At 39.0% G+C, this 26,169-nt stretch overlaps 2 protein-coding genes across 2 annotated transcripts in view; both read right to left on the minus strand.

Annotated features, from left to right (window-relative positions):
- LOC105007000 (protein disulfide-isomerase TMX3) overlaps window positions 1-4,058 on the minus strand; it is a 55,234-nt gene extending 51,176 nt beyond the window's left edge. Inside the window, exons 1-4 of the mRNA XM_010865750.4 lie at window positions 3,951-4,058; window positions 3,640-3,691; window positions 1,985-2,024; window positions 1,240-1,363 (exon numbers count right to left, since the gene is read on the minus strand). Of these exons, the coding sequence (XP_010864052.1) occupies window positions 1,240-1,363; window positions 1,985-2,024; window positions 3,640-3,691; window positions 3,951-4,002 (268 nt within the window). The 5' untranslated portion in view covers window positions 4,003-4,058. The remainder of the gene's footprint in view (window positions 1-1,239; window positions 1,364-1,984; window positions 2,025-3,639; window positions 3,692-3,950) is intronic.
- A 2,607-nt stretch (window positions 4,059-6,665) lies between these two features.
- pxdc1b (PX domain containing 1b) lies at window positions 6,666-25,356 on the minus strand. The gene is made up of 6 exons (XM_010865751.4): window positions 25,135-25,356; window positions 24,371-24,649; window positions 17,286-17,377; window positions 16,999-17,116; window positions 14,556-14,679; window positions 6,666-9,652 (listed from the first exon to the last, which is right to left on the minus strand). Exons 2-6 carry the CDS (start codon window positions 24,624-24,626, stop codon window positions 9,529-9,531), a joined length of 714 nt encoding a protein of 237 aa, XP_010864053.1. The 5' UTR covers window positions 24,627-24,649; window positions 25,135-25,356; the 3' UTR covers window positions 6,666-9,528.
- Between the last annotated feature and the right edge of the window lie 813 nt (window positions 25,357-26,169).

Consider the following 26,169-nt stretch of genomic DNA (forward strand, 5'->3'; position numbering starts at 1 on the left):
TAGGGTTACTTGTAAATCTGTATAACCCATCAGTGTCTATCTGTTGTTTGTCCAGAGTCTTCCCCAAGCGTTGAAAAGGTTACCCATGTGGGGGAGGACAGCCTGTCCCTTTGTTTGAAGCCCAGGATATGTGATGGAACAAGGGGAATGTGTTTTATTGACATAAGACAGATGGGCAGCATCTCACCACACCCCTTTTTCCACTATAAGTACTGATGACTGTTCATGTATTAAGTTAGAGACTCCTCGGATGATTACGTTTGTAAGCATTTGACGCGTCTCTCTATTTGCAAATAAATGATTAAATTGTGCAAGAGAATTTTGTCTCTGTCCTTAATACTTTAAAAGTTCTGATCGATGAAATTGCCATCACAATATAACCATATATAAATGGAGTTAAAATGCTGTCAGTTCCTCATTAAACCAATAGACTTATGTTTCTTTCTGTTAGGGACTCCCCGAAGCTGTTGAAATGTAGTTACACTGACTAAAATGTCCACTAAACAGGGACACAAAGTCAGGGATTGGTGAGGGGACCCATTAACACTAGAACCTCCAGGCCTTTTTGAACCCCAGTATCCGCCAGAGCAGAACACCATTTGGTGTCATTATCACACATCCCTATTAGCATAGACATTCTCCTCCGCAGCATCACCATCCAGCCAGAGCATCAGTTCATCTACTGAGTCATCATTAAACTATATGGAAGTCTAAAAAATAATGAATTACAGAATTTGTTTTAAATGGTTAATTAATTTGAAAAATACAAGAATGTATTTGTATTGAAGGTCTCATCATACAAAAAAAAAGAAAACAAAAAAAAGAAAACCGAAAAAGATGGGGTCCGATATGAATAGGCAGTGAACAGCGTGTCTTTGCAGGTCTCTCCCAGGGGTTGTAGTGGGGCTATCGAGATAAGATCTATCCGTTGGCGTAGAAATTGTCTCCTAAATTACTGGCATATGATTTATCTATAGGTGACATGAATAAGTTATTAGGTATAAAAAATAAGGTATAAAAAACCCATGTAAATGTAAAGTCTTTAAATAGTTTTCTATTAGTCACTTTAGAATACCGACAACAGAACAATGTATTATACGCCTATTTAGGAAAAGTAATGGAAGGAGGAGGGTGTAGCTTTCAAAATGGCAGTTTTATTTTAATTACAAACTCAAACTCCAATTGGCGAAGGCATTTGGTGGTTTTAGTGTTAACATGGTGATTGTGAGAGGGACTCACCTGAGTATGCTGTGGCATCCATCTTGCCCACCCGCACAGGCGATCCAGAGCTTTTCAACTCAGCGCCGACATCATACCAAATTGGCTCCAGTTTTTTACAATAGCCACACCACGGTGCATAGAACTGCAATGCACAGCACAACACGATCAGAAACATTGAAACAGGCATTGTTCTAAAATCTTGAACACAAAATGGACCAGTGGTCCAAATTGAAACCAAACATGGTGGCGACACATTCCAACAGAACCTGCCATTTCTGTGGGAATGCTGCATCTTGGGATGGAATTTTCCACCTTAGGACTTTTAGCCCAATAGTCAATGCACTGCACTTTTTTGTAACAAGAATACTGAAGTGAATTTCGTTCAATTAACGGTAAGAGTGTTGTCAATGCAATAATTTCTACCCAATAGATCTGACCGGCGCATCCCACCCAGACCAAACCAGAAGCGGAAGCCTTGCAGCTTTGGTGATGGTTAGATTTGCTGAGACAAGGCATAAACCCCCTCCGATCCCAAACCCCCCCCCCCGCCCTGGCACACTCATCCCCCGCCATGCATGACTACTCACTGACTTAAACAAACAGAGGACCCAACCCATTCCCCCTCATACCACCCCCACTTCCATAAGGGATAAGCTAAACACTGGTGTTGAGGCGAGGGTCTAAAGCGCTGCTGAATGGGCCCAGACCCGCTTGGTTAGGTCGGTGTGACTGCAGTGTGTGATGCAAAGCAAACAAGACTCACATCCACCAGCCAGACATCATCCAATCTGGTGTCTTTAAATCTGAAAACAAAACAACAAAAAAGAAACGATAACAGAACCTTTCACGTTTCAAGCAATGGCTCCCTCCAAACAGATCTGATTAGATTGTTTTTGGAACATAAAGTAAAGCATGACAATGCTCAATAATCCCTATGAAACTTTGAAGAAGTTCTAACAGACGCACCACCATAATAAATTAGACCAATTAGACTAAGGATTCAACAAGTGCAGAGAAGCCAATCAAATGTATCAACTTTATTTTTCAAGCAAATGTGTAAATTAGTCAACGTCTGGAAATTGTTTTGTGGTATGTCATAGGTACATCTTTAATATAGTGTCAGGTTTGGAACACCAAGAGTTGTGAATTGTAGTCATTCATGTGAAAATCATAACCCTGATAATACACATTGGCATACTATTGCAAGGATGTGTAACAACATGAAATATTCTAAATATTTACCTAGGTAGGAATAATTTTAAATAGCCTCTTTTTTTTCCATTCATTAAAAAGAAATGTGTTTTTTGCTGTGTCATGATACAACATCAATATCCCTACAATGAATCAGACCACTGAAGCAGACCGGACATTAAATCTAAGGTAACCCTTCTATCATGTGTCATGGGATTTTCATTTGCAGTGGCATGCAGCTATCAAATTTGTACATAATTATTTATTATATATATTGTCAAATGTTAAGGTGTATGAAAACTTTTTAAAACAAGATTCAAAAGCCAATGTCATAACATTGACTCTCATCTCATCATTTGCATAGCCGGAACCACACAAGATGGCGACAACATAACTTGCAGTGACAAATTTGTCATTGTGCTTCACCCAGATGAGTGCTAAACATGTTTGCACAAAAGTAAATGCCTTAAATAGCCTTTATCTGTAGACAATTCAAGTAGTATCAGATGCTATTTGTTGACTCTGAAATCTGTTACATTATTTGATAGTCATTAGTGTAGGGTAATCTGCAACATATTTTAACAAAAAGTATTTAAATAAACTATAGCTCAAGTCAGTATATCAGTTTGCTCCTCATATGAGGTGAAAGTAACTTCAATTGTAAGCTAAAGATCTGTAGATGTTAGTAGGGTTGGTTTTGTATGTCTTAAGAACTGCTTCATTACAGTTTCCACGTACTGCCCCCTAACAAATAAAGAGGCAAACCAGGATTGGTAGAAACAGGATTTCATTTTCATCAATCAATGAGCATATCTTTGTCTATTCATTTGATAGTGGTTACATTTCTCCACCAGCAATTTCAAAGGGACATTTTATTTTAAACAAAATTTCAAATGGAAATATTATTTTAAACGAAATTACATTATTTATTAGATAAGACAGACTATTTAACTGTAAAATCCTTTTCTTATATTTGTTTTACTGTGGGAAAATGTATTTCAATTGTGTACATACGTGTCTGTGGGTCCAGAAAGAGTGACTGGTTTGAGATACATTTTTAACATTAAGACAAAAGTTATTTGCTAGGTAGTCAAACTCAGGTATTCCACTTGAATATAAAGTCTTTATACCCCAGTATGTAGTGACTACATCCTTAGGCATACTGACGTTAAACAATATCTAGAGACAAGAAGTCTATTTAATCAAATGCATACAGCAGTCACTTACGTGTCATCGAGATCTTCGACAATTGCAAACACAATTGAACAAAGAAAAAGCCCTACAATATAAAAAACATAAACAAGAATAAACAGTTGTGTGAATGCTTCTGCAAATGCTGCTGCTGCCTACAATTCAGTACAGCATTCAGTCTCATGATGCCTCAGCTACAATAGCTCGCACCCTTTAGCTAGCTTGCTGTCCGTACATATTATCGAACAATTTAAACCAAGCGAACAAATCTGATAAGGTATCAAGGAATGAAAGATAGTAAGCATATATAAACAAAACAGAAACATTTACAAAGTGTAAGTAGCTACCTGCACAAACCAAGGTGGCTTTCACTTTTGCCATCGCTCTGAATGGAAACATCAAGCAGGAAATACAAGCGGTAAATCCTTTGTCTGAGCATGCGCTGTGAAACGCAGCATGAAATCGGAAGCATCGCGTTCGATTATCTGGCCCAAATAAATATTTTTGGACTTGAGATTGCGTTCTCTTTTTTAACATGGATCTCTCCCTGAGGTACGCCTAGTGCCCACTTCTACACGACCTCGAATTCGCCTCAAAACGAAAGTGATTAAGGTTAAGATTATTTGTTTTACATGTAAAAGCAAATACTTTTGATTAACATACCGCTTTTTCTGTCTTACAATTGAACCGTTTCAACATTTTCAATATTGTGTAATATATGACTACGGAAAATAGTACTGTTTGATTGATGCACCATGCAACAGTGTTAAAAAAAATTGACAGCTCAGATTGCATTTTAATTTAAACCGTTCTCCGCGTTGGCCCGGTTCACCGCTAATTAGATTTATCGCAACTTCCTCACTGGTACCACGTTTGTAGTGAAGGACCTGCTGAACATCAATGCTGTACTTTGATGATAAGAAGGCGTATCTATCTAACATAAACCATAGATTATTATATATTTCATGTACACACAATATTTATTTAACATATTTTATTTATATACACTACAGTTCAAAAGTATGGGGTCACTTAGAAATTTCGAAAGCTACTTTTGCACATTAATCAGGAAAACTGTGTAGATATGTTTAATGTTGTTAATGACTGTTGTAGCTGGAAAGCAGCATTTCAATGGAATATCTACACAGGCCTACAGATACCCATTATCTGCAACCATCAGTCTTGTGTTCCAGTGGCACTTGGTGTTTGCTAATCTAAGTTTATCATTTTAAAAGGTTGATTGATCATTAGAAATCATTTTTATCGCTTCTGAAAAATATTGTGTTGATTAAGAAAGTGATAAAACTCTGTCTTTAGACTAGTTGAATATCTGGACAGGGGAAGAACTCTGCCTAGAAGTTCAGCATCCCGGAGTTGCCTCTTCACTTTTGATGTTGAGATTGGTGTTTTGCAGGAACTATTTAATGAAGCTGCCAGTTGAGGACCTCTGAGGCATCTGTTTCTCAAACTAGACACTTTAATGCATTTATATTTTTTTCCATTTATTTTTTCACTTGAAATGGTGAGTTATCATGTTTAAATAATTAAATAATTTTATGTTTTAATTTCAGGCTTTAAGGCAACGAAAGTTTAACATATAACTTTCTGTAACTACTGTACTGTATATACAGTACTGTTAATGTATGTAAATATGTTGTGATTTCATTGTGTTGATAAAATCAATGTTTACATGTTGGTTCAATGGTTCTGTGGTAAAAGATTTTTGCACAATAAATGTTTTGCACAGTAAATGTTTTTGCACAATACATTTTTGCACCACAAAAATAATTGCACAATAAGGGTTAGACTTCCTGTGAGACTGTGTTAAAATTGTTATGTTTGATGTTTTGAGTATTGAATATTCTCCACATTTTGATAATTTGATAATGTCAAAATCTGTAATGGATTGAGAGCTGGCCATTCCAGCCTCATCCTTCCTTTCTATTGTCTTGTTTGTGTGCGTGTCTGTGTGTGCGCGCATGCATGTATACATTGATCAGCCATAACATTATGACCACCTGCCTAATATTGTGTAGGTCCCCCCTTTTGCCGCAAAAACAGCCTTGAACTGTTGGGGCATGGACTCCACTAGACCTTTGAAGGTGTGCTGTGATATCTGGCACCACGTTGCCAGCAGATCCTGTAAGTCCTGTAAGTTGAGGTGGGGGCTCCATGGATCTGACTTGTTTGTCCAGCTCATCCCACAGATGCTCGATTGGATTGAGATCTGGGGAATTTGGAGGCCAATTCAACACCTTGAACTCATTGTTGTGTTCCTCAATGCCATTGGCAATACCGTTGCAATGAAAAGGTGCACATGGTCTGCAACAATGCTTAGGTAGGTGGTACGTGTCAAAGTAACCTCCACATGAATGGCAGGACCCAAGGTTTCCCAGCAGAACATTGCCCAAAGCATCACACTGCCTCTGCGGTTTGCCTCCTTCCCATAGTGCATCCATGTATTCTCCAGACAAGCCACGCACACGCACCTGGCCATCCGTGTGATGTAAAAGGAAACGTGACTCATCAGACCAGGTCACCTTCTTCCATTGCTCCGTGGTCCAGTTCTCATGCTCACATGCCCATTGAAGGTGCTTTCGGCAGTACAGGTGTCAGCATGGGCACCCTGACTGGTTTGCAGCTACGCAGCCCATACGCAACAAACTTCGATGCACTGTGTTCTGACATCTTTCTATCACTACCAGCATTAACTTTTTCAGCAATTTGAATAACACTTGACTGGGTGAGATGCTCTGACCCAGTCATCTAGCCATCATAATTTGGCCCTTGTCAAAGTCACTCAGATCCTTACACTTACCCATTTGTTCTGCTTCTAACACATCAACTTTGAGGACAGAATGTTCACTTGTTAGTGGTCATAATGTTATGGCTGATTGGTGTATGTGTGATGCTGATACTTACCACAAGATGGCCCTGGCACACACATTTTAAGGCTTTCTTGATTTGACCTGTTGAATCTCAATTGTCTCGTCTCATTGAGGTACTGCACATTTCCACAATAATAAAATATATTAAAAAAACAGACAAGGCCTTTTAAATTAATTAAAAAACACATTTAATAGAATTATTACACAGCCTGTAAATTAGAAATTCAATATAAGTATTAATATCAAATAATTATTGAGCATAAATGTTCCACAAAAGAATACTATGTTGGATATAATAAAGTTTCATTGCATCATATGCAGAAATATGTTCTGCCCTTGGTAACCACAGTTACATTCCCGCATAGAGCTCTCATTGTCTGTGAGCATATCAACATGGGGCTACATGGTTGAAGAGCATGGTTAGCATAGATTAGCAATATGAGAGACAGTTTGCCAAATATTTGGACTAAAAAAATAAATAACATTATCAACTTTGAATGTCACTGTTTAAAAAATAATCCTCTTCCATATGATTACTTCAACAGTCTGATTTATATTGTTGAAATTTGCATATTGCCATGTTGTGCAATTGTGTGTCAGAGAGACCAAATTATTGATATTTGTTTAGAAACTCCTGAGGCCCATAATGGTTGAGTAGCATTAAGCCATGACTGGTGACCGAATACATGCACAGGATCTATCACGAGTCATTGGCTACTTATCAGACTGATTCTGAATAAAAAATGACAAGACATCCAAGAAACAGCTTTATCCATTGTAAATTGTCTTCCTGTAAAATCCTCAGGTATAACGGTAGAGTCCCTTTTCAGCACAGGGTTGCTGGTGCCTTGAATTCCCTAACAGCTTATTTAGTGATATTGGGGAATCATGTAGTGGCCTATGTTTAACAGATGATTAATTGGCAACAGAGAGAGGGAACAGAGAGAGGGAAAATTAGATGTTTGGCTAAACTGAACCTACTGTGGTTTTCTTTTCATTAGATACATCTTTTTTTTCTCCAATGGTGGGTTTGGCTACAGACATTCCCACACTAAGATTGTGGTCAGCTGTTGGACAGAGCTGTACTGAGCTCACATGTACAATTACAGTAGCCTGCAAAACATAATGGAGGGTCTGACATGGACTTGCTTGAAATGGCGAAACACTAGTGGCATGCACTACGCATATAACAATCCCCAGATTTACAATAGCTGTTAATCTTAGCTACTCAAACCAATTGTTATAGATATGTAGTGTTCTGATTTATTACATTACATGTTTTGAATGAAAAAAACACTTCCAACCTACAGTATATCCCAATTACATTTCTTGGGCCTCATTTATCAATCAAGCGTATGCCCAAATCTTCACCTAAACAATGTGCAGGATAATTTCCAGTGTAAGTTTTATCATTATAAAAGTTTGTGAGTGTTCATAGATGTACACTGTGACAAGTGGTGGTTTAAGGGAAATGGTCAAACATATACAAATTGGTTAGAAATATATATACAAATGTGTGAATTACATTGTTAGGGGGGAGTGGTCATGACAGATCTTTCCATGGATGTAATTTTGAGGATATTCAACAATATTTTGATTGAATTGTGCTTCCACTGTACATTGTAATATCATACAATTAGAAGTCAACAGGTGGATCTGTTATTATAATAATCCACATAAAGGCACATGTAAAACTATAGTTGAAGTATTATAACAGACTGAGATAATTTTTGTTATCAAACCTTGGGTTTTTGGCAATAAGCTCTATTTAATAGGATATTATCACCCAGGTTTCTCACCCAGGAGCTAGCCAATAAACACTCTTTCTTTGGTGTAATTGTCAGAACACGCACAGTTACATCCCCTTTCCATACATCATCGCATAACAAGTCAAGGGAGGTTTATTTGTTATCAGTGGGTTCAAACGAATAGACAGCTCCTAGATCGCCATCAAAGCAACATCCCAAAATGAGTTAAACTATGTGAACAGAACAGCATTCCATCGCCTTTTTTGTAGGAGATATGTGATGCCTAAAAGACCCTGCTGAATATGGTACCCGGCAGAATGCTCAACTCATACATCCTGCAGAACAACATTTATGGCATATACACCTAGCCTACATGATTTAATTGTCTTAATTGTCCTCTCTTGGTAGCAAAGTTTTTTTAAATTTTTTACTGGTGAAAGGAGCCACAAAAGATTTCAATCTCAGATTTATGTTTTCACAGTGTTGTACGTAATGTGTTGTATTTTCCCACAAGCTTTAAAGGGACGATTTGGACCACATATGGTTAATTAGGGGTGTCTCATAACGCAGATTGTCAAGGTTGTACACAAGAACAATTGCTGAGATTATGTATTGATCAATGGTGACCATCTAACGGTTTTCAAATGGAGATCTTAAATCACACTTTTTTATGTGTATAAACATTCTAAATTATTTTTGTAACTAGTGTTTATGAATAGTTTCCAGGCAATTTTGATAAATGAGGCCCCTGGTATGGAAAAGTTGCACAGAAAGAAAAAAACTTTTCCTATTTAATCCAATCAAGCGCCACAGAAAAAACCCAATCTCTGGTAATACTGGTTCTAATGATAAAACTGCATTTAAGGCAGTTACCCCTTGCACACCAAGGTCCATTGAGAAGAATCCCAGAGAAGACCTTGATACATCACTGGAGCGAGGGATATAGGAAGCAGTTTAAGGAGCAGGCAATCTTCTTTTCTTACAACTCCATCTTGAGGCAACTGCTTCATTTATAGCAGATGAGGCACACTGGTCATTTCAGACACTGCAAGCCAGAAAAAAAGATACATTCTGTCTTTCCATCCATATGGCTGCAAAACCCCAGGACCTGCTCTTTCCTTTGACAGAGACAAAGCTGCGATGGAGAAGCCTCAGCCCCAATGTTAGTCAGTGCAGTTGCGCAGCTACTGAAGCAGTTATGTCAACCTGCTGGACAAAGATTTCCACAGCTAGGTCACATGACATGGGTTCCTTTCTGAGTGGTGCTACCCGTCAGACGTTTTGGCTTCTCATTCCAGGATGTCCGTCTCAAAGGGGACCAAGTGGTAGTATGACAGGTTTGTGACGTAGGCATCCGAGTCGTCGTCACTGATGTCTGGTTCCACCGCCAGGAATTCCCTGCCATCATCGTACCTGAGGGAGGAAAATGCAAGTCATTGCATCACTCGATGATCCAGTGGTGGATTTGAACCACACAGCTAGAAAAATATCAGTTGAAATGCACTCAAAGAACTGAATCCAGCATTATGACAGCTCCTAACTATTTTAAAACACTAGCCCAAGTGTGCGTTGTATGATATGAGCAGGCATTTGGGTAACATTCAATTGTGTTCAGTGGAATTTCAACAAATGTCTTTGTGATGACTGTGAGTGAATTTCCCTCCTTAGATTTCTTCTCAGACCCCACCCATGGAAGGAAGAGGTTCACTGAGACACTTCCTGAGGTGGTACTCTGAACAGCTTTGCATTCAAGGAATGTGTCACTCACATGTTCAGAAAGGTACACAAAACAACTTGTAGGAGCGTTTAGGTTGTTGTGTAGTGAAGTAGTACTGTACAAAACAGGATATATAATATCTGTGTAATTAAATAGATAAATATTTATGAGAACAAGAATCAGATCATTTTATCACGCATTAACATCGCGCCATTGTTTGAAACATTTCTTATTGACTTTACCTCCACCCCAAAAAGCATCTATGAACTGTATGGCTTTTGCCACTGGCTGTTTTAACAGCTTATTAGCCAGTAATAGACTAGTATCTAACTTACTACTTGGAATAGTCATAAGATTTGAGCAATTGCTAGCGAGACTGAATATGAACTTAACACAATATCCTTCAATTGGGAAAGGTACTGATACAATAACTATCAATATAGGTTACAATAACTGACTGTTTCGTCGGCACGTTCATGCACGCGCATATGCAAGCGTGCATGTATGTGCTTATGCACGCATGTTGTTCATCGTGCGTGTTTGTGGATGCTGGAGCAGACCTTGTTTGTTACTGTATTCACTGTCCTGTGTGTTTAACCGCTCCATGAGCTTTAATTAGAATTGTTGCTTTGCTAAGGAGTTCTACAAAGTTGTTTGTTTGGCTCCGACTCGTATATGGAAACATTACAGTATTATAATTTTTATAAAAATTTTGGTGAAAACCGGGACAATTTGGTAGTGAATGTCGAAAACCGGGACAATTAAGTGTTTCAGAGATATTTGTTATTTACTACACTGAACAAAATTATAAACACAACACTTTTGTTTTTGCCCCCATTTGTCATGAGCTGAACTCAAAGATCTAAGACTTTCTCTATGTACACAAAAGGCCTTTTTCTCTCAAATATTGTTCACAAATCTGTCTAAATCTGTCTTAGTGAGCACTTCTCCTTTGCTGAGATAATCCATCCACCTCACAGGTGTGGCATATCAAGATGCTGATTACACATGTGATTACACATGTTTATTAAACACATGTTTATTGCACAGGTGTGCCTTAGGCTGGCCACAATAAAAGGCCACTCTTTAATGTGTGGTTCCATCACACAGGACAATGCCACAGATGTCGCAAGGGAGCGTTCAATTGGCATGCTGAGTGGAGGAATCTCCACCAGAGCTGTTGCCCGTGAATTCAATATTAATTTCTCTACCATTAAATAATAACAGTTTACCGAAATATATTCAGTAATCCTGGCCACTGTATGGAAATGATATACAGTTTATAAAGTGAGCCAGTTAACATTAAAAAAGAGAAATGCAACTGCACGTGAGCGGCCAGAAATCCTCTCCCCAACAATCTCACTGACTTCAGTGATGCCAGTTATACTTGTTTGTTTTTGTCAAAGTTCTTTCGTTACCCTGGAGGAGATCCATGCATGTATTGAGAATGCAGTTAAATAATGAATATGGGCTTAGTGCAGTCTCTTGGCTTTAATTTGAGGGTATTCACATCCAAATTGGAGGAAGGGTTTAGGAATTACATCTCTTTAATATGTAGCCCCCTCTATTTCAAGGGACCAAAAGTAATTGGACAATTGACTCAAAAGCTGTTTCATGTACAGGTGTGGGCTATATTTCTTCACAATTTCTTGATCAATTAAGTAGGTAAAATTTATGGAGTTGATTCCAGGTGTGGCATTGGCATTTGGAAGCCTTTGGTGTAAACCCAAAACATTCTGTCAAAGGAGCTCTCAATGCATGTCAAACAGGCCATTCTTAGGCTGCAAAAGAGAGAAAATCCATCAGAAAGACAGCAGGAACATTAGGAATGGCCAATTCAATGGTTTGGTACATTCTGAGAAAAAAACAACACATTGGTGAGCTCTGAAACACAAATAGGCCTGGACATCCATGGAAGACAACAGTGGTGGATGATCGTAGGATCCTTTCCATGGCAAAAGAAAAACCCCTTCACAACATCCAACCAGGTGAAGAACACTCTCCAGGAGGTAGACATATCATTATCCAAGTCTACCATGAAGAGAAGACTTCACGAGAGCAAATACAGAGAGTTCACAACAAGGTGCAAACCATTCTTAAGCCTCAAGAATAGAAAGGCCAGATTAGACTTGGCCAAAAAACATCTAAAAAAGCCAGCCCAGTTCTTGAACAGCATTCTTTGGACAGACGAAACCAAATCAATCTGTACCAGAATGATGGGAAGACAAAAGAATGGAGAAGGCTTGGAACGGCTCATGATCCGAAGCATACCACATCATCTGTAAAACACAGTGGAAACAGTATGATGGCATGGGCATGTATGGCTTCCAATGGCACTGGGTCAGTAGTGTTTATTGAGGATGTGACAGAAGACAGAAGCAGACAGATTAATTCTGAAGTGTAAAGGGATGTATTGTCTGCTCAGATCCAACCAAATTCAAGCAAAGTTGATTGGATGCCGCATCACTTTACAGATGGACAATGACCAAAAACATATTGTACTGCGAAAGCAACCCAGGAGTTTTTAAGGCAAAAAAGAGGAATATTCGACAATGGCAGAGTCAATCACCTGATCGAGCATGTACTTAATTTGCTGAAGACAAAACAGAAAGACCCACAAACAAACAACAACTGAAGACAGCTGCAGTAAAGGCAATGGTGATGTCCACTGCACTGCACACTACTATAGTACTTTATAAAAATGTTAGGATTTGATCCCATGCTGATTTTGTATGTTTGCCCATTGACAAAGTAATGATCAGTCTATAATTTTAATGGTAGATTTATTTGAACAGTGAGAGACAGAATAACAACCAATAAATCCCGAAAAGTTGTATAAATTGATTTGCATTTTATTGAGTGAAATAAGTATTCAACCCCTCTGCAAAACATGACTTAGTACTTGGTGGCAAAACCATTGTTGGCAATCACAGAGGTCAGACGTTTCTTGTAGTTGGGCACCAGGTTTGCACACATCTCAGGAGGGATTTTGTCCCACTCCTCTTTGTCCCACCCCTCTCATCTGACCACAACACTTTCACCCAGTGTTTTCACTCTGAATCATTCAGATGTTCATTGGCAAACTTCAGACGGGCCTTTACATGTGCTTTCTTGAGCAGAGGGACCTTGCGGTTGCTGCAGAATTTCAGTCCTTCACGGCATAGTGTGTTACCAATTGTTTTCTTGGTGACTATGGTCCCAGCTGCCTTGACAAGATCCTCTTGTGTAGTTCTGGGCTGATTCCTCAGCATTCTCATGATCATTGCAACTCCACAAGGTGAGATCTTGTGTGGAGCCCCAGACCGAGGGAGATTGACAGTTCTTTTGTGTTTCTTCCATTTGCGAATAATCGCACCAACTGTTGTCACTTTCTCACCAAGCTGCTTGGCGATGGTCTTGTAGCCTATTCCAGCATTGTGTAGGTCTACAATCTTGTCCCTGACATCCTTGGACAGCTCTTTGGTCTTGGCCATGGTGGAGAGTTTGGAATCTGATTGATTGATTGCTTCTGTGGACAGGTGTCTTTTATAAAGGTAACAAGCTGAGATTAGGTCCTAATCTCTGTTTGTTACCTGTATAAAATACACTTGGGAGCCAAAAATCTTTCTGATTGAGAGGGGATCAAATACATATTTCACTCATTAAAATGCAAATCAATTGATAAAAATTTTGACATGCATCTTTCTGGATTTTTTTGTTGTTATTCTGTCTCTCACTGTTCAAATAAACCTACCATTAAAATTATAGACAGATCATTTCTTTGTCAGTGGGGGATCAAATATTTTTTTCCCTCACTGTATTATCTCTACCCTTTCTATGAAAGCAAATTTCAAGTTATTGTAATAGTACTCATTCATTGTTCATTACTCCAACTGATTGCATTCACCCACACAATCATGAAGTGCTTACAAAAAAAAACTAGTTCTGGCCTACCTTAGTCCTGCCTCCTTTCAACACTGGATCCCTAGCAGTTTGCCTACCAGTCAAACAGATCAACAGAGGACGCTATCTCCATGGCTTTACACTCTGCCCTGACCCACCTGGACAAAACCAACACCTATGTGAGAAGGCTATTCATAGACTTCGGCTCAGCATTCAACACTGTCATCCCGTCATCTGCCTTCTATTTGCACTTCTGGTTAGATGCTAATTGCATTTCGTTGTTCTGTACTTATAAATAAGTACTTATAAATTTGAATCTAATCTAATTCATTAAGGACTGAATGACGAAGACTACTTACTTAAAGAACAATATGATAAGATACCATTCAAAAGAAAAACCTTTATATTTTGTTGAGTTCTACAGGAAAACTCACAATAAAGCCTAACCTACTTGGGCATTTTGTATGTTATTAAAGAAACTAAATTGTAAAAAGATTTGGCGAGGAAAGTAATGTCGTATTTGTATGAATTAGTTGTGGAAAGAAAATTATGCCAAGTCAGTGTTTCGTTTGTTATTTACATAACATTTTTCAAAACTGTTGACACGTTACAACAATATGCATTAGATCTACATACCTTTAATTTACGATCTGGTAATGCAAAAACAATTCATATTATTTTTGCACAAACTGAGTCTGTGCATAAAGTTAAACTTACAGGAGTTCTGCAGAGTTAGCAGCAGAGTCTGTGGAAGATGGTCTTTCTTTGTCCTGTGGCAGACTTGCATCAAACACGATGGTCTCAGTATTGGCCAAACAGAAGCCGTTGGAACGCATGATTTCTATCGGGCATGAAACATGTTATCACTTTCATTGGGTAGGAAAATGCAAAACACTAAAGCAACATGCTACAGTTCAGGACAACAACCACCCTTTGCCTCATGTGTTTTTGATTTATCATCTTTAATTGTCTGTTGTTGTTTTATGAACTATACTTGAAAAATGTACAGTGCCTTGTAAAAGCATTCAAACCCCGGACTCATTTCTCTGATATTAATTTCATTATAAATGGTACATTGAAATGATGTACACTGCTAAAAACAAATATTGGAACGCGTCATCATCACAGTATAACACCAAGTCAATTAAACTTCAGGGATATCTATCTGTCCAGTTAGGAAGCATAAGCGATTGTGAATCATTGTCACCTCTTTTGGTGCAAAAATGACCACAGGTGCACTGTAGAGGGAACAGCTAGACCAGGGGTGTCAAACCGGTTCCACGGAGGGCCGAGTGTCTGCAGGTCTTTGGGTTTTCCTTTAAATTGGTTCCCAGGTCAGACCTGAACAACCAGGTGGGGGTAGAAATTAACCAATTAGTGAACTAATTAATCAATCAGGTACAAGGTGAGAGCGAAAACCTGCAGACACTTGGCCCTCCGTGGAACCGGTTTGACACCTGTGAGCTAGACAATTCTGAATAAGAGAATGGTTTTGCAGGTGGTGTCTCCTAACAATTGTACTCTCCTTATCCTTCCTGACTGAATCTTCTCTGGTTTTGGGATTTGCTGGTGTCCTTGTCACTACTAATAGCATGAGGGCGTACCTGCAGCCTATGTAAGTTGCACAAAGAGCCCAGCTCCTCCAGGATGGCACATCCATACGTGCCGTCTCAAGAAGGTATGGTGTTTCTCCCAGAACAGTCTCAAGAGCATGGAGGAGATACCAGGAGAAATCCTAAGACCCATGGTCAAACCTTACACTGGTGCAGTGGGCACTGGGTTCCTCCTGGTGCAGGACAATGCACGGCCTCATGTGGCCAGAGTGTGTAGGCAGTTCCTGGATGACAAAGGCACGTTCCCCAGACCTGAATCCATTTGAGAACCTCTGGGACGTTATCTATTGGTGCACCCGATGCCGCCAAGCAGCGCCACAGACTGCCCAGGAGCTCACTGATGCCCTGATCCAGGTCTGGGAGGAGATCCCCCAGGACACCATCCGTCGTGTCATCAGGAGCATGCCCAGATGTTGTCGGGAGTGCATACAGACAGGTGGGGGCCATACACACTACTGAGTCACAGTATGAGTTGCCTGTGATGAAATACACGCAAGTTGGAACAGCCTGCGATTTCAATTGTTTGAATCCAGCCCTCAATCGGTTCACAATTTTTGTTTCCATTGACAGTTGTTACGTCACTTCGTTCTCAACGAATTACACAATGCAAAGTAAAGACTTTGATCTTTAATATATTTTGTTAATTGAGACCCGATGTGAGATTTAAGTGTTCTATAAACATTTTGGAGCAGTATATTTAAGACAAGGCTGTCATATTACCACTGTTAAAAGATCTTTGTTCAGGGTTTGAGCATTCAACAAAAGTAAGAGATACAGTAAATCAAATGCACTGATTAGGGAAAGGGTAAAAAATTGTATCAGCGTTTGCCTATCAGTGAGCACAGTTTGATCAATAATCAGGAAGTGTAAGGTACATCACACCACTAAGATTAAGCCAAAAAAAAGGCGGCCCCTCAAAAATTAGGGAGAGTACGAAAGAAGCTATAAATGAAAAGTATCATCTAAAAGCATGAGTGACCATGCAGCAAATGTTTTGTGGTCAAATGAGAAATAGCTTTTTGGCCCAGAATTCCAAGCAACATGTGAGGCACACCCAACACTGCCCCATTACACATCATCCCTATATTAAAGGCTAAAGAATGGAGAAAATTGAATGGCCCAGTCTAAGTTCTGATCAAAATCCCATTATTCCACTATATAAAAAGTTTCCCAACCAGTTTGTATAACCTTGTGCAAATCTACCAGGAAGAATGGGCCAAAATATCTCACATACTGCTGGTTTACCAAAATACCTAAAGCTGTAATTGCAGTAAAAGGTGTCTCTTTTAAATGTTTATATTTGGGCTACTCAAATATTAGTTTGATAAATATTAGCTACTCAGGGGTTAGAATACTTTTGCAAGACACTGTTTGTCAATAGTACAGGCTATCTTATCATAGCCATTCTTATCGAACAATCTAACCATAATTTAACGTAGATGGATGCGAAGCATGGAATGTGTTTGATTTTTAATTACATTATTTGTTTGTGAGGAAACACTGCAGTAACTCTGGGAAGAAAAGGGAGTTTCACCAAGTAATAATACCTGATATCTTGTATGGACTCTGGAAGCATGGCTGGATCTTATGGACATTGTCATTCTTTAGCACTTGGTCCAGAGGCGATCGCTCAAAGAATGTCAACACTACCTCTGATCTAGAATACTGTGGAGAGCAATTAAGATAGTGTGAGCTGGGTTTTAATCAAGTAAACCATACACAATACATGAGAGTCAATGTAAGTTCAAGTAAAATGTGGTATATTTGAAGGTGTATATTTGAATGGATAATCAAAAACAAGAAGCGTGAGAGTAGTGGGGAAAATGTCACTCACCTTCCATGGCATGGTGATGGCATTCTTCAGTAGCCTCTCCACCTCATTTAGTTTCACTTCAACGTCACGAGCCTCTTTTATCTTAACAAGACCTGAACACAAAATGTTACTAAATAACAACATAACATCAATGGTTATTTTGACAAGACGTCTCACAAACTTGAAAAGCCTTGGTCTCAAGTAAATTCTTCAATGATTCAGCATGGGTTATCTTCAGGTCACAAATATAGGCATGACACACATTTACATTTCATTGCAGTCCGAGCTTAAACAGTCTTGTAAAAAATAATGGTCAAACCACTGCCAAATCTTGGTTTGCAAAGTTGGTAGAGACATATCTCAACAAACTCAAAGCTGAAATGACTGCTTCCACTAAGTATTACTTCAGGGGGTGGAGACCTATCCAATTATGATATTTATTTTTCTAAGAATACATATCTGAGAAAAATTAATTTCTCAGATAATCCCCCTAAATGTGTGGAGTGGTAAATCCACGTCAGTGGTATTGTGTAACTGTGTGGCACTGACATAACAAAAAATGGGTGTGCACTTTCCGGGCACTGTAAACACAGCTCCTGCAATGTTTACTGTAAGACCTCTAGTTACTGCTGGTGGATTGATAACTGGGCTTAAAAATGCCTGTCAAAATGGGTTAAGCTGCTCTGCTTTTAAAATACCCCAGAAGACATTCTCAAGATCAGATCCAATCTGCTCTACTTTAGACCAATTTAAACACCTTAGCAGTGTTCAAAGGCTTTAGTAAGTGGAAGAAACACTAAAAGAGAAAGTATGTCATGCAGTAAACAGAGCCCAAAACACCAAAATGTTAGTGAAACTAGTCCCCCGCAGTGTGACATTACATTTGATTAACTCCCCATGTAATATTCCTAAATATATCAGGATAATGTCTCTCAGTACTCTAGCAAAATTGAGTTTCCTTTCCAGTTTTAGATTCCTATAAATATGTGGCAGCTCAGTTGTTCCTAGCTTTGGTAGCATTTTGTAACAATAGGTAGTCTGAGCTTTCAGACTGAAATAACTCCTCTACTAAGAAAACGAGCCGAATCCAATCGGTGAATCCACTATAACAAAGGGGTGACTACTGTATATGGGCCGCCGTATCCAATAGCATCGTATCTATATGCACTTCACGTTGCAACACCAAACAGATGGTAAACTAACTTGAACTCTTCTCACGGAAAACCAGTAGAGTACAAAATTCTGTAACAACCTTTAAATGCACAATGCTCCAATAATCGTTTTCCTGCACACAGCAAGTACAGTGAAACAAAAATAGACTTCTTAAAGTTCAGTGGAGGTTTTAAGTGTCACGTATAGGCAAACACGCAAAAATGCCAACATGGCTAAATGCTAAAAAATGGGCATTCAGCACGCTAAATGGGAGGCATGGTACATTGACAAACAATGCAAAGAATAACATTTACGTTTTTGGCAAGACTTTGAGCTGATTAGAAATAAGAGCTAGGGATTTTAACAAGGACTTTAATATTGTTGTTATGGCAATATACAATGAGAGGTACAGTAACGGAGATATAAACAAGGACAAAAAACAGTGGAACCATTACAAAGCCACTAAAACAAATACTAAGACTAAAAATATGAAATAAGAAAGTGATGCCACAACAAACTAAACTGCCCACATGACACATTCATCTCTAGTGCTGACTTCCAGTTAGAACGAATACCAAAATATAATGTCCATTCATAGTCAAGATGACTACCATAGTGAGGTTGATGATTGTCATCCAACACACAATTACTGAAAAGGTCTTACTGTGGTGATGTGACAAGTATACACAATGCACCCAGAGATATTCTCGGAATAGAGAGTTGGATGTGAGTATTTCACGCAGCACTCTTGAGGATGACATTCATTACTAATGGGCCACCGTGATGACAATATGCTTCGTGAGTTGGGTTTAATGCCCGTTTGGGAAATGTCTGAATTGGAGTCCTATAGCTTTGGTTAAAGGGAGCTTATAGAGGAAATAGGGTGCTTTCCGCATACCATGTTACCTCACAGTTTACAATGATCATGTTTTTATAGTTAAACAGATTAAACATGTTCTTTAATTAAAAACCTGTAGTGCAAAGCATTTGGATTTTATAGATGATCAAATAATACCAGTAAATGTGCTTGGTTGTACGTGAAGGTTTGTTGTGTTTTGCTCTTATACACTTAAAATGTATGATTAGTACTTCTTATTTCTGCTCAAAATGCTAGCGTGTATGGCATTTTCACTATTATCTGGTATTTTGTTCCTTGGAGGCATCAGTTGAGACACATTCCTAATAACCCTAAAAACACAGCCTTAATGACAAGTGGAAAAGCCACAGGTCTATGAAACACATGGGGTTGTTGTCATCAGAGAAAAACTTGAAACCCTCTTGCTTTTCTGTACAAATGGATTATTGAAGTCTATCTAAAATATTTATTTGATATGAAAACATGAGCGACATGAGCTCTTGCACAGAATGCCAAAACACAGGTGTAGTACACAGCTACTACAACCATTTATTTTTATTAACTATAGCTGGAACTAGACTGATAGAGGTCATCTAAAAAGAATTTGCCATCAAAGATGTGGAAAAGAAACCCAGCTGTGGTAGTTCTTTACAGGCTCCCTGAGTGCATTTCCTTACTTCCTGTGGAAGTGTCCCATTTCCTGTCTCGATTTCCTGGAATCTGTGATCCATGTTGAGGAGGGAAACACTAAACTTGTGCCGGATCTTTCTGACATTATTAGTACTCAGGCAAATTGTCTAATAATTCTCCTCTGTACCAGCATTCTGGAATTTCAGACTGGTTCCATGTGTACATCAGAGAATTAGCCTGCAGTCAGGAAAGAGGCCGACAGTAGATCATTGTCTGCAGTCAAGTGGCAAATGCAAACCTGCACAGACTGCTGGTTTAATTTTCCACAGAAAACAATGTTTTCCTGCACCACACTGTATTAAATAAAAGGATGAAATTCTACAGCTGCTTTTAACCCAAAGTGCTACCACGCTTGAAGCCCAAGTAATATTCGGGTTAGCTTCCTTGCCCAATTAAAGAACAACAGATTTTTTTCTCCTTCACTTTGTGGCCTTAAAACCTTTCAATTCCTGGTCCACTGTTCCTAACCAACTGGTCACCTTTTGGGTAAGCTCCAACCAGGCTAGAACTTGGATAACTAAACCACTACACTGAGGTAGCTAACCTCTTGACAAGATTTGGTTAAGCTGGTCACAACAAAAATGTATATCTATCCTTTTTTTTAACTACAATTATTTAAGGTAAAGACATTGTAATTAGCCATGCACACAATATAATACAAATGTATTTCCACAATGCATGTAGTCAATGTGGTATCTTTTTGAACTTCCATTTCTATATCAATGAAGTAGACAAAGCAACATGACAGGAAGCATTAGCCTCCACATGATACATGATATTGCAACATTTATTACAAGCCATTTCACAATCCTCCAGCAAGTCATACGTGCCAATTGTGAGCATGACGATGCTAGAGTGTTCTAGCAGTGCTGTGTACGGCAACATCATCCATCCGCAATCTTACTGGTTTGATAACTGTGTTTCGTTAACTGTTCACTCAGTCCACCGTCACAGAACATCAAACTTCTAACACTTTTGATAGAAGAGTTTTCCGCTGAGCACTGGGTCGAATTCAAACCCACGCTGCAGCAGTAATGTGCACCGGAGGCAGCAGCTCAGACCGATGGACCACCCCAGACTACTTAGACTTTGTGGTTAAAGAGAGTTATGAGCTCTCCTTTCCGTCAACAGTCTGAGTCATGTCTGCATATTTGGGCTGTGTCCTCATCACTGGATCTCTGGCCAGTAGAACTAGCACCTTTTACTTCCTGTCAGGTGACTGTGAAGAAGCTCTAAGCTGGCTACAGAAAGGGCTAGCCTAAATATAGAAGGCCAATTCTCTCAGCTAGGCCTATGTTCCAACCTCTCACCATGATGACATCAGCCTCAAAATTCCAATGGAAGTTCTGCACGCCTTCCTTGTTGCCTGGGTACAGCCAAGAAACAGGGAAACAAGAGGCTGTGTGAAGGAGCCAGAAATTGAGGGTGAGCTAATACTGCTTGGGATAGCACAAAGCTAGTGTTAAGCCAGCTTTTCATCTGAGTGCAACAGAATGTAGGATCTAAATGAAATATGGTGGAAATTAAAAGGAAAGGAATGGGGGAATGGAATGGGATTAATCTGTAGCCAGGTATCCATCACTGATTTGATTATACTCTACCAGCAGCAAGTCTCTATTTCAAAACCGTCTCCCTCAATTCAACACTCATTTCTAAACAACACATGACGATAGATGAGAGACACAGGGGGAATAATATGTGCAAAGTCAGTGGCCTTTTCTCCAACATGGATCTCTCTTCTTCTGTCATGCATAATACATATCTGAAGCACGTGAGGAGCCAATCATCAGAGCTGACAGGCTATTTTGGTGTATGGGAAGGAAGCAGAGCCCTCCAGTCGCCACAACAAAACTGGCATGGTTTACAGGTTTCAAAACACACTTAGCCTGAGCGGGCACAGACAAATGAGCAGTGCCAGAGAGGCTGTGTATGGTGGTCACAGACGTGGCACACACAGGGCATGCTGCCAAACAGCCACCCAGTTGTAATGTCAGGGCACCATTGTGACAGACAGGGCAGTAACAGGCATACACCCAGGGCAATGTGTTCAGAGATCTACAAAATACACAATACACTAACTCTATGGTCTGGGGTGGTCCTGCGGTCTAAGCCACTGCATCTGGTGCACATAATGCTGCAGCATGGGCTCAAATCTGGCGAACTGCTCTTCAGCAAAAACACTTTCCTCTTTCTCCACTGTCTCTATGCCTGAAAAATACTCCTTCAAAAATGAGAAACAGAGTGGAAGACAAACAATTAAATATACTACTAAATAAACACACCAGTGGGACATGACATTTTAAAATGATTTCACATTTCATCACAATGAAGTCGAAAATGAAGATAATTTTGGTGTGCACACATTAAAACTGATATTTCCAAATGGGAGAATACATTTCTCTAGCTTAAACATCAGTTTATTATTGAAATTCAGAAAAAAACATGAATTGCATGGACAAAATTATTGTTACCCAATACCTAAAATATGGTTGCACATTATTTGGCAAAAATACCTACAGTTAAGTTCTCTATGTGCAACTTTTTAGCTCTAAACCATTCAGTTCTGCAATGCTTGAGGGGTGCCTTTTTACCCACCACTGATTTCAGCTCTGGTCATAGGATTTCTATGAGATTAGAGATCTGGACATATTGCTGGCCTCTAAAGTCCAGCATGTCTTCTATAGCCATGCCTGAGCACTTTTTCTTGTGTTTGGAATTGTTGTCCTCCAAGAAGACCCACAGACCCAGTTCCTTGACAATAGGTTGAACACTGTGCTCCAAAACATCTTGGTAATCAACTCATTTCATGATGTTTTTTAAGTGCATTCAAGTGCCCCAGTACCAGAGGCAGCAAAGTAACCCCACAGTATTGTCCAACCACCCTCAGACTTGACTGTTGGTATGGTTTTCTTGACTTGAAACACTTTATTTAGTCATCAGTACATTCTTGCTTTGCCCAAGAAATCTCAACAGGTTTAGCCAAATTCAATGTGATTCTCTTGTGTGTCTCAGGAGTGGGGTGTTCTGAGTAATGTCATACTGTTCTTCAGGTCAGCTTGCAGATTTCTAGCAGTTGCCTCAGGTGCATTATCAAAATCTAAACCAACTTTCAACAATATGAGGTTGTGTTTCTTCTTGCAACCACATCCTGGGCATTTGACTAATGTTCTATAGGCCATAAATGCCTCGATAAATCTGTAGACTGGACCTAGGAGATGGACTAGAATCCTTGGGATGTCTATGTTTGAAGATGTTTTTGTTTATGACGTCCTCAGAGATGTTCTTTGGTCTTCACCACTTTGAAAGTGGTATTTCCTATAATATTCTAGAGGACTGTTTTAAATAAAATAAACAGTTTGTCAGTTTTCTTTCTTTATCCTATGTTGTGGGACAAATTACACAATTTGTGACTAGAAATGTAAACAAACAAAGTATTCTGGCTATTCTTATTTTCATGAGCTCCACCCCCAAAAATATTATGTTCCAGAAAACATGACAGAAATATGCCATGTTGAACAAGCATGCCTCCTGGGATATCTGCTCTATTCGAGAGATTTCTTAATGGTTGAGACATTTTGAACGTCCAGATTTCTATAATTAAAAGATTATTTTATATTTTACAAAATACAGCCCTCCAAAAAGTATCTTGTTAAACAACTGATTCAACTGTATTTAAGGCCAGTATTCAAATTACAAAAAAATTACAAATATCTGAAAATACGTATTTAAAAAATAAGTAAAGAAAAAGTATATAATGCCACAATACTAACTAGCTTACTCAGTGTCCTATAAAACCCAGTTCTGTAGGATCTATCAACTTATTGCTTAACAAGCTGAGCAATAGTTCAATCATGCAGGCCATTTGATAGCGTTAATGTTAGTGTATTATTAAATCGTCCACCAACACTCGATAGGGGGAGTCGCTGAGTTTGTATCAACAATTTAAATGCCAATATGCAACGGTTAGTCCACATATTCATAATTTGCTCTAGAACTATTACTGACATATCCATCTGTGAACCAATTCCAATATTATTTGTAACTTGCCAGCTGAAAACTAAACCATAGATGTACTTACATCGGAAAAACCGCATGGAAAATGAAATCGGTCATTGCATTTGAGGATTTTTTCCAGAAAACTTAAAACCTTGTGAATCATGTTTTCTAAAGGGCAGCCATGTGATCGAATTTTTTGTCTCCCTAAATTGGACTTTGTCTGCTGAGGTCTGGGACATGAAAACGTGTCAAATGTCCCAATATAAATGCCTGTCAAAAATGCTAAAAAGAACATGCGGATAGCAAAGTCCCGAACACATTGTTTGGTGCCTATTCTGTATTCTATTCTCATGCCCATATAATTCATTACATTACATTTACATTTCAAGTGGTATGGGTACACAGTACCAACCTTGTATAAGCTGGGACTTGGATAGCTCTCTTCTGTCCTCGGGAAAAGATTCAACCAGTCTTTTGAATAGTCTCCCCAAATCTGAATAACTCCTGTGCAAGTACAAAACGTTTCTATCCGACCACTCGGTTCTGATTTCGTAGAATTCTTCTTCCTCTCCTCTTTGACTTATGATCAATCTCCGGATCCCGTTCACCCAGCAATCCTTGACAAACATGTTGACCAGAGATGTCCCCTCGAAAATCGCCGATGCCATTCCGATGCAGTCAATCCAGCATTCTAAGAGGGTATGGGACGTTCGATTTAATTGTAAGTTAGAATATCATAGGCCACACTCACCTGGGCAAAAAAGCTTAATAACATTGACCATAAATAGCGAAAATGTCGCAAATGACTCCTTAACTTACTAACAAAAAAACTATTATAATCCAACGGATGTGGTGACCACTTCCAAAACTACTGACCTAACTCAAAAACCGTTACAGCCTATCAGCAAATGGATTTTAGTTTCGCTTGCTCAGCCCATCCACAAACAATCTCAAACGTGGCACTGACACCGCAGGGCAAGAAAATAAGGTATTATTATCAAACAAGATAATCTTCCCTGACCTCAAATAGACAAAGAATATCAATTTTGATATTTTTCAATCGTAATTATTTATTTGACTAGTCTACTTTTGAAGTTCACGGTCACAGATTATATGACGCTTTAGGAAAGTTGGCAAACCGAAATTATATTAGGCCCAGTGTTTTTTTAATCTTACTGTTCTTTTGTGAGTCTTCTGATTGATCTTGATACGCTCATGTAGATGAAAGCCGTTTGCATATTCGCCGTGCTGTTCTTCAAGGTTACCCTAGTTTGCCGACTTCTGCCTTGTGAGGGTACATTTTGCTCACTGCCTATCACAGTTGACGGATTTGTCGCTCCAGCAAAATATCTGTTTGCTTCCTCCCGTCGCAGAAGTTGACTCCTTTACTCTCGCTCCCGCCTTCTTCCTCTATCCTCGTCAACATTGATTATTCTATGCAAGGAATTCAACTGCCCTAACAAACCAAATGAATCAGCGGTCACTGTTTCAGTACACAATTGGAAGATTTCAAGATGTGCAAAATAGTGGGGAATTTTATGCGATGGTTAACCATCCATGATATTGCAATTATAACACTGACACCCAACATAGCCAAATGTTTTCGTAATAGGTGATGTCCAAAACATACTTTTTTCTTAAGTAAAAAAGGGCATAATGTGGCCCAGACGTAGGCTAGCATTTAGTAGTTTTGTTGTCTGTCAATAAGGTTGTTGTGGCATCAGTATATGATTATTTTGACATCAGAAAACTGACATTTTGAAAACTGTCTACTTCTGGTGTAGTGTCTACTGCTCTGACAACACACCATTTGCTACAACTATTTGTTTTAGGCCATGCAAGTATGACTCAGTATTTTTGCTTGTGATCTCTCGATTATTTCTCAATATTGGAAATATTATATTCATAATTATACAAATTTAAAATAAATATTATTAATGTACAATAGCATATATTGACAAAAAAACATTCAGAGCTAAAGCAGCTTTTGGAAGTGTATTAACGTGGTCTAAGCTGCTGTCTTCTATGCACATGTACTGCTGCAGCATAGGTTGGATTTCATCCTATTGTTATTTCAGCAGAAACTTGCAGCAGAATATGTCCTAAGAGATTGCATAAAGAGCACCATTGAGGCAAGTATAATTCATGTAAGTCATGCCATCAGCAGGGATCAGCCCACTTGACTCCAACTGGTCAACAGGAGCCAGGGAG

The sequence above is a fragment of the Esox lucius genome, chromosome 21, assembly GCF_011004845.1.
Source record: "Esox lucius isolate fEsoLuc1 chromosome 21, fEsoLuc1.pri, whole genome shotgun sequence".
Classification (NCBI taxonomy): Eukaryota; Metazoa; Chordata; class Actinopteri; order Esociformes; family Esocidae; genus Esox; species Esox lucius.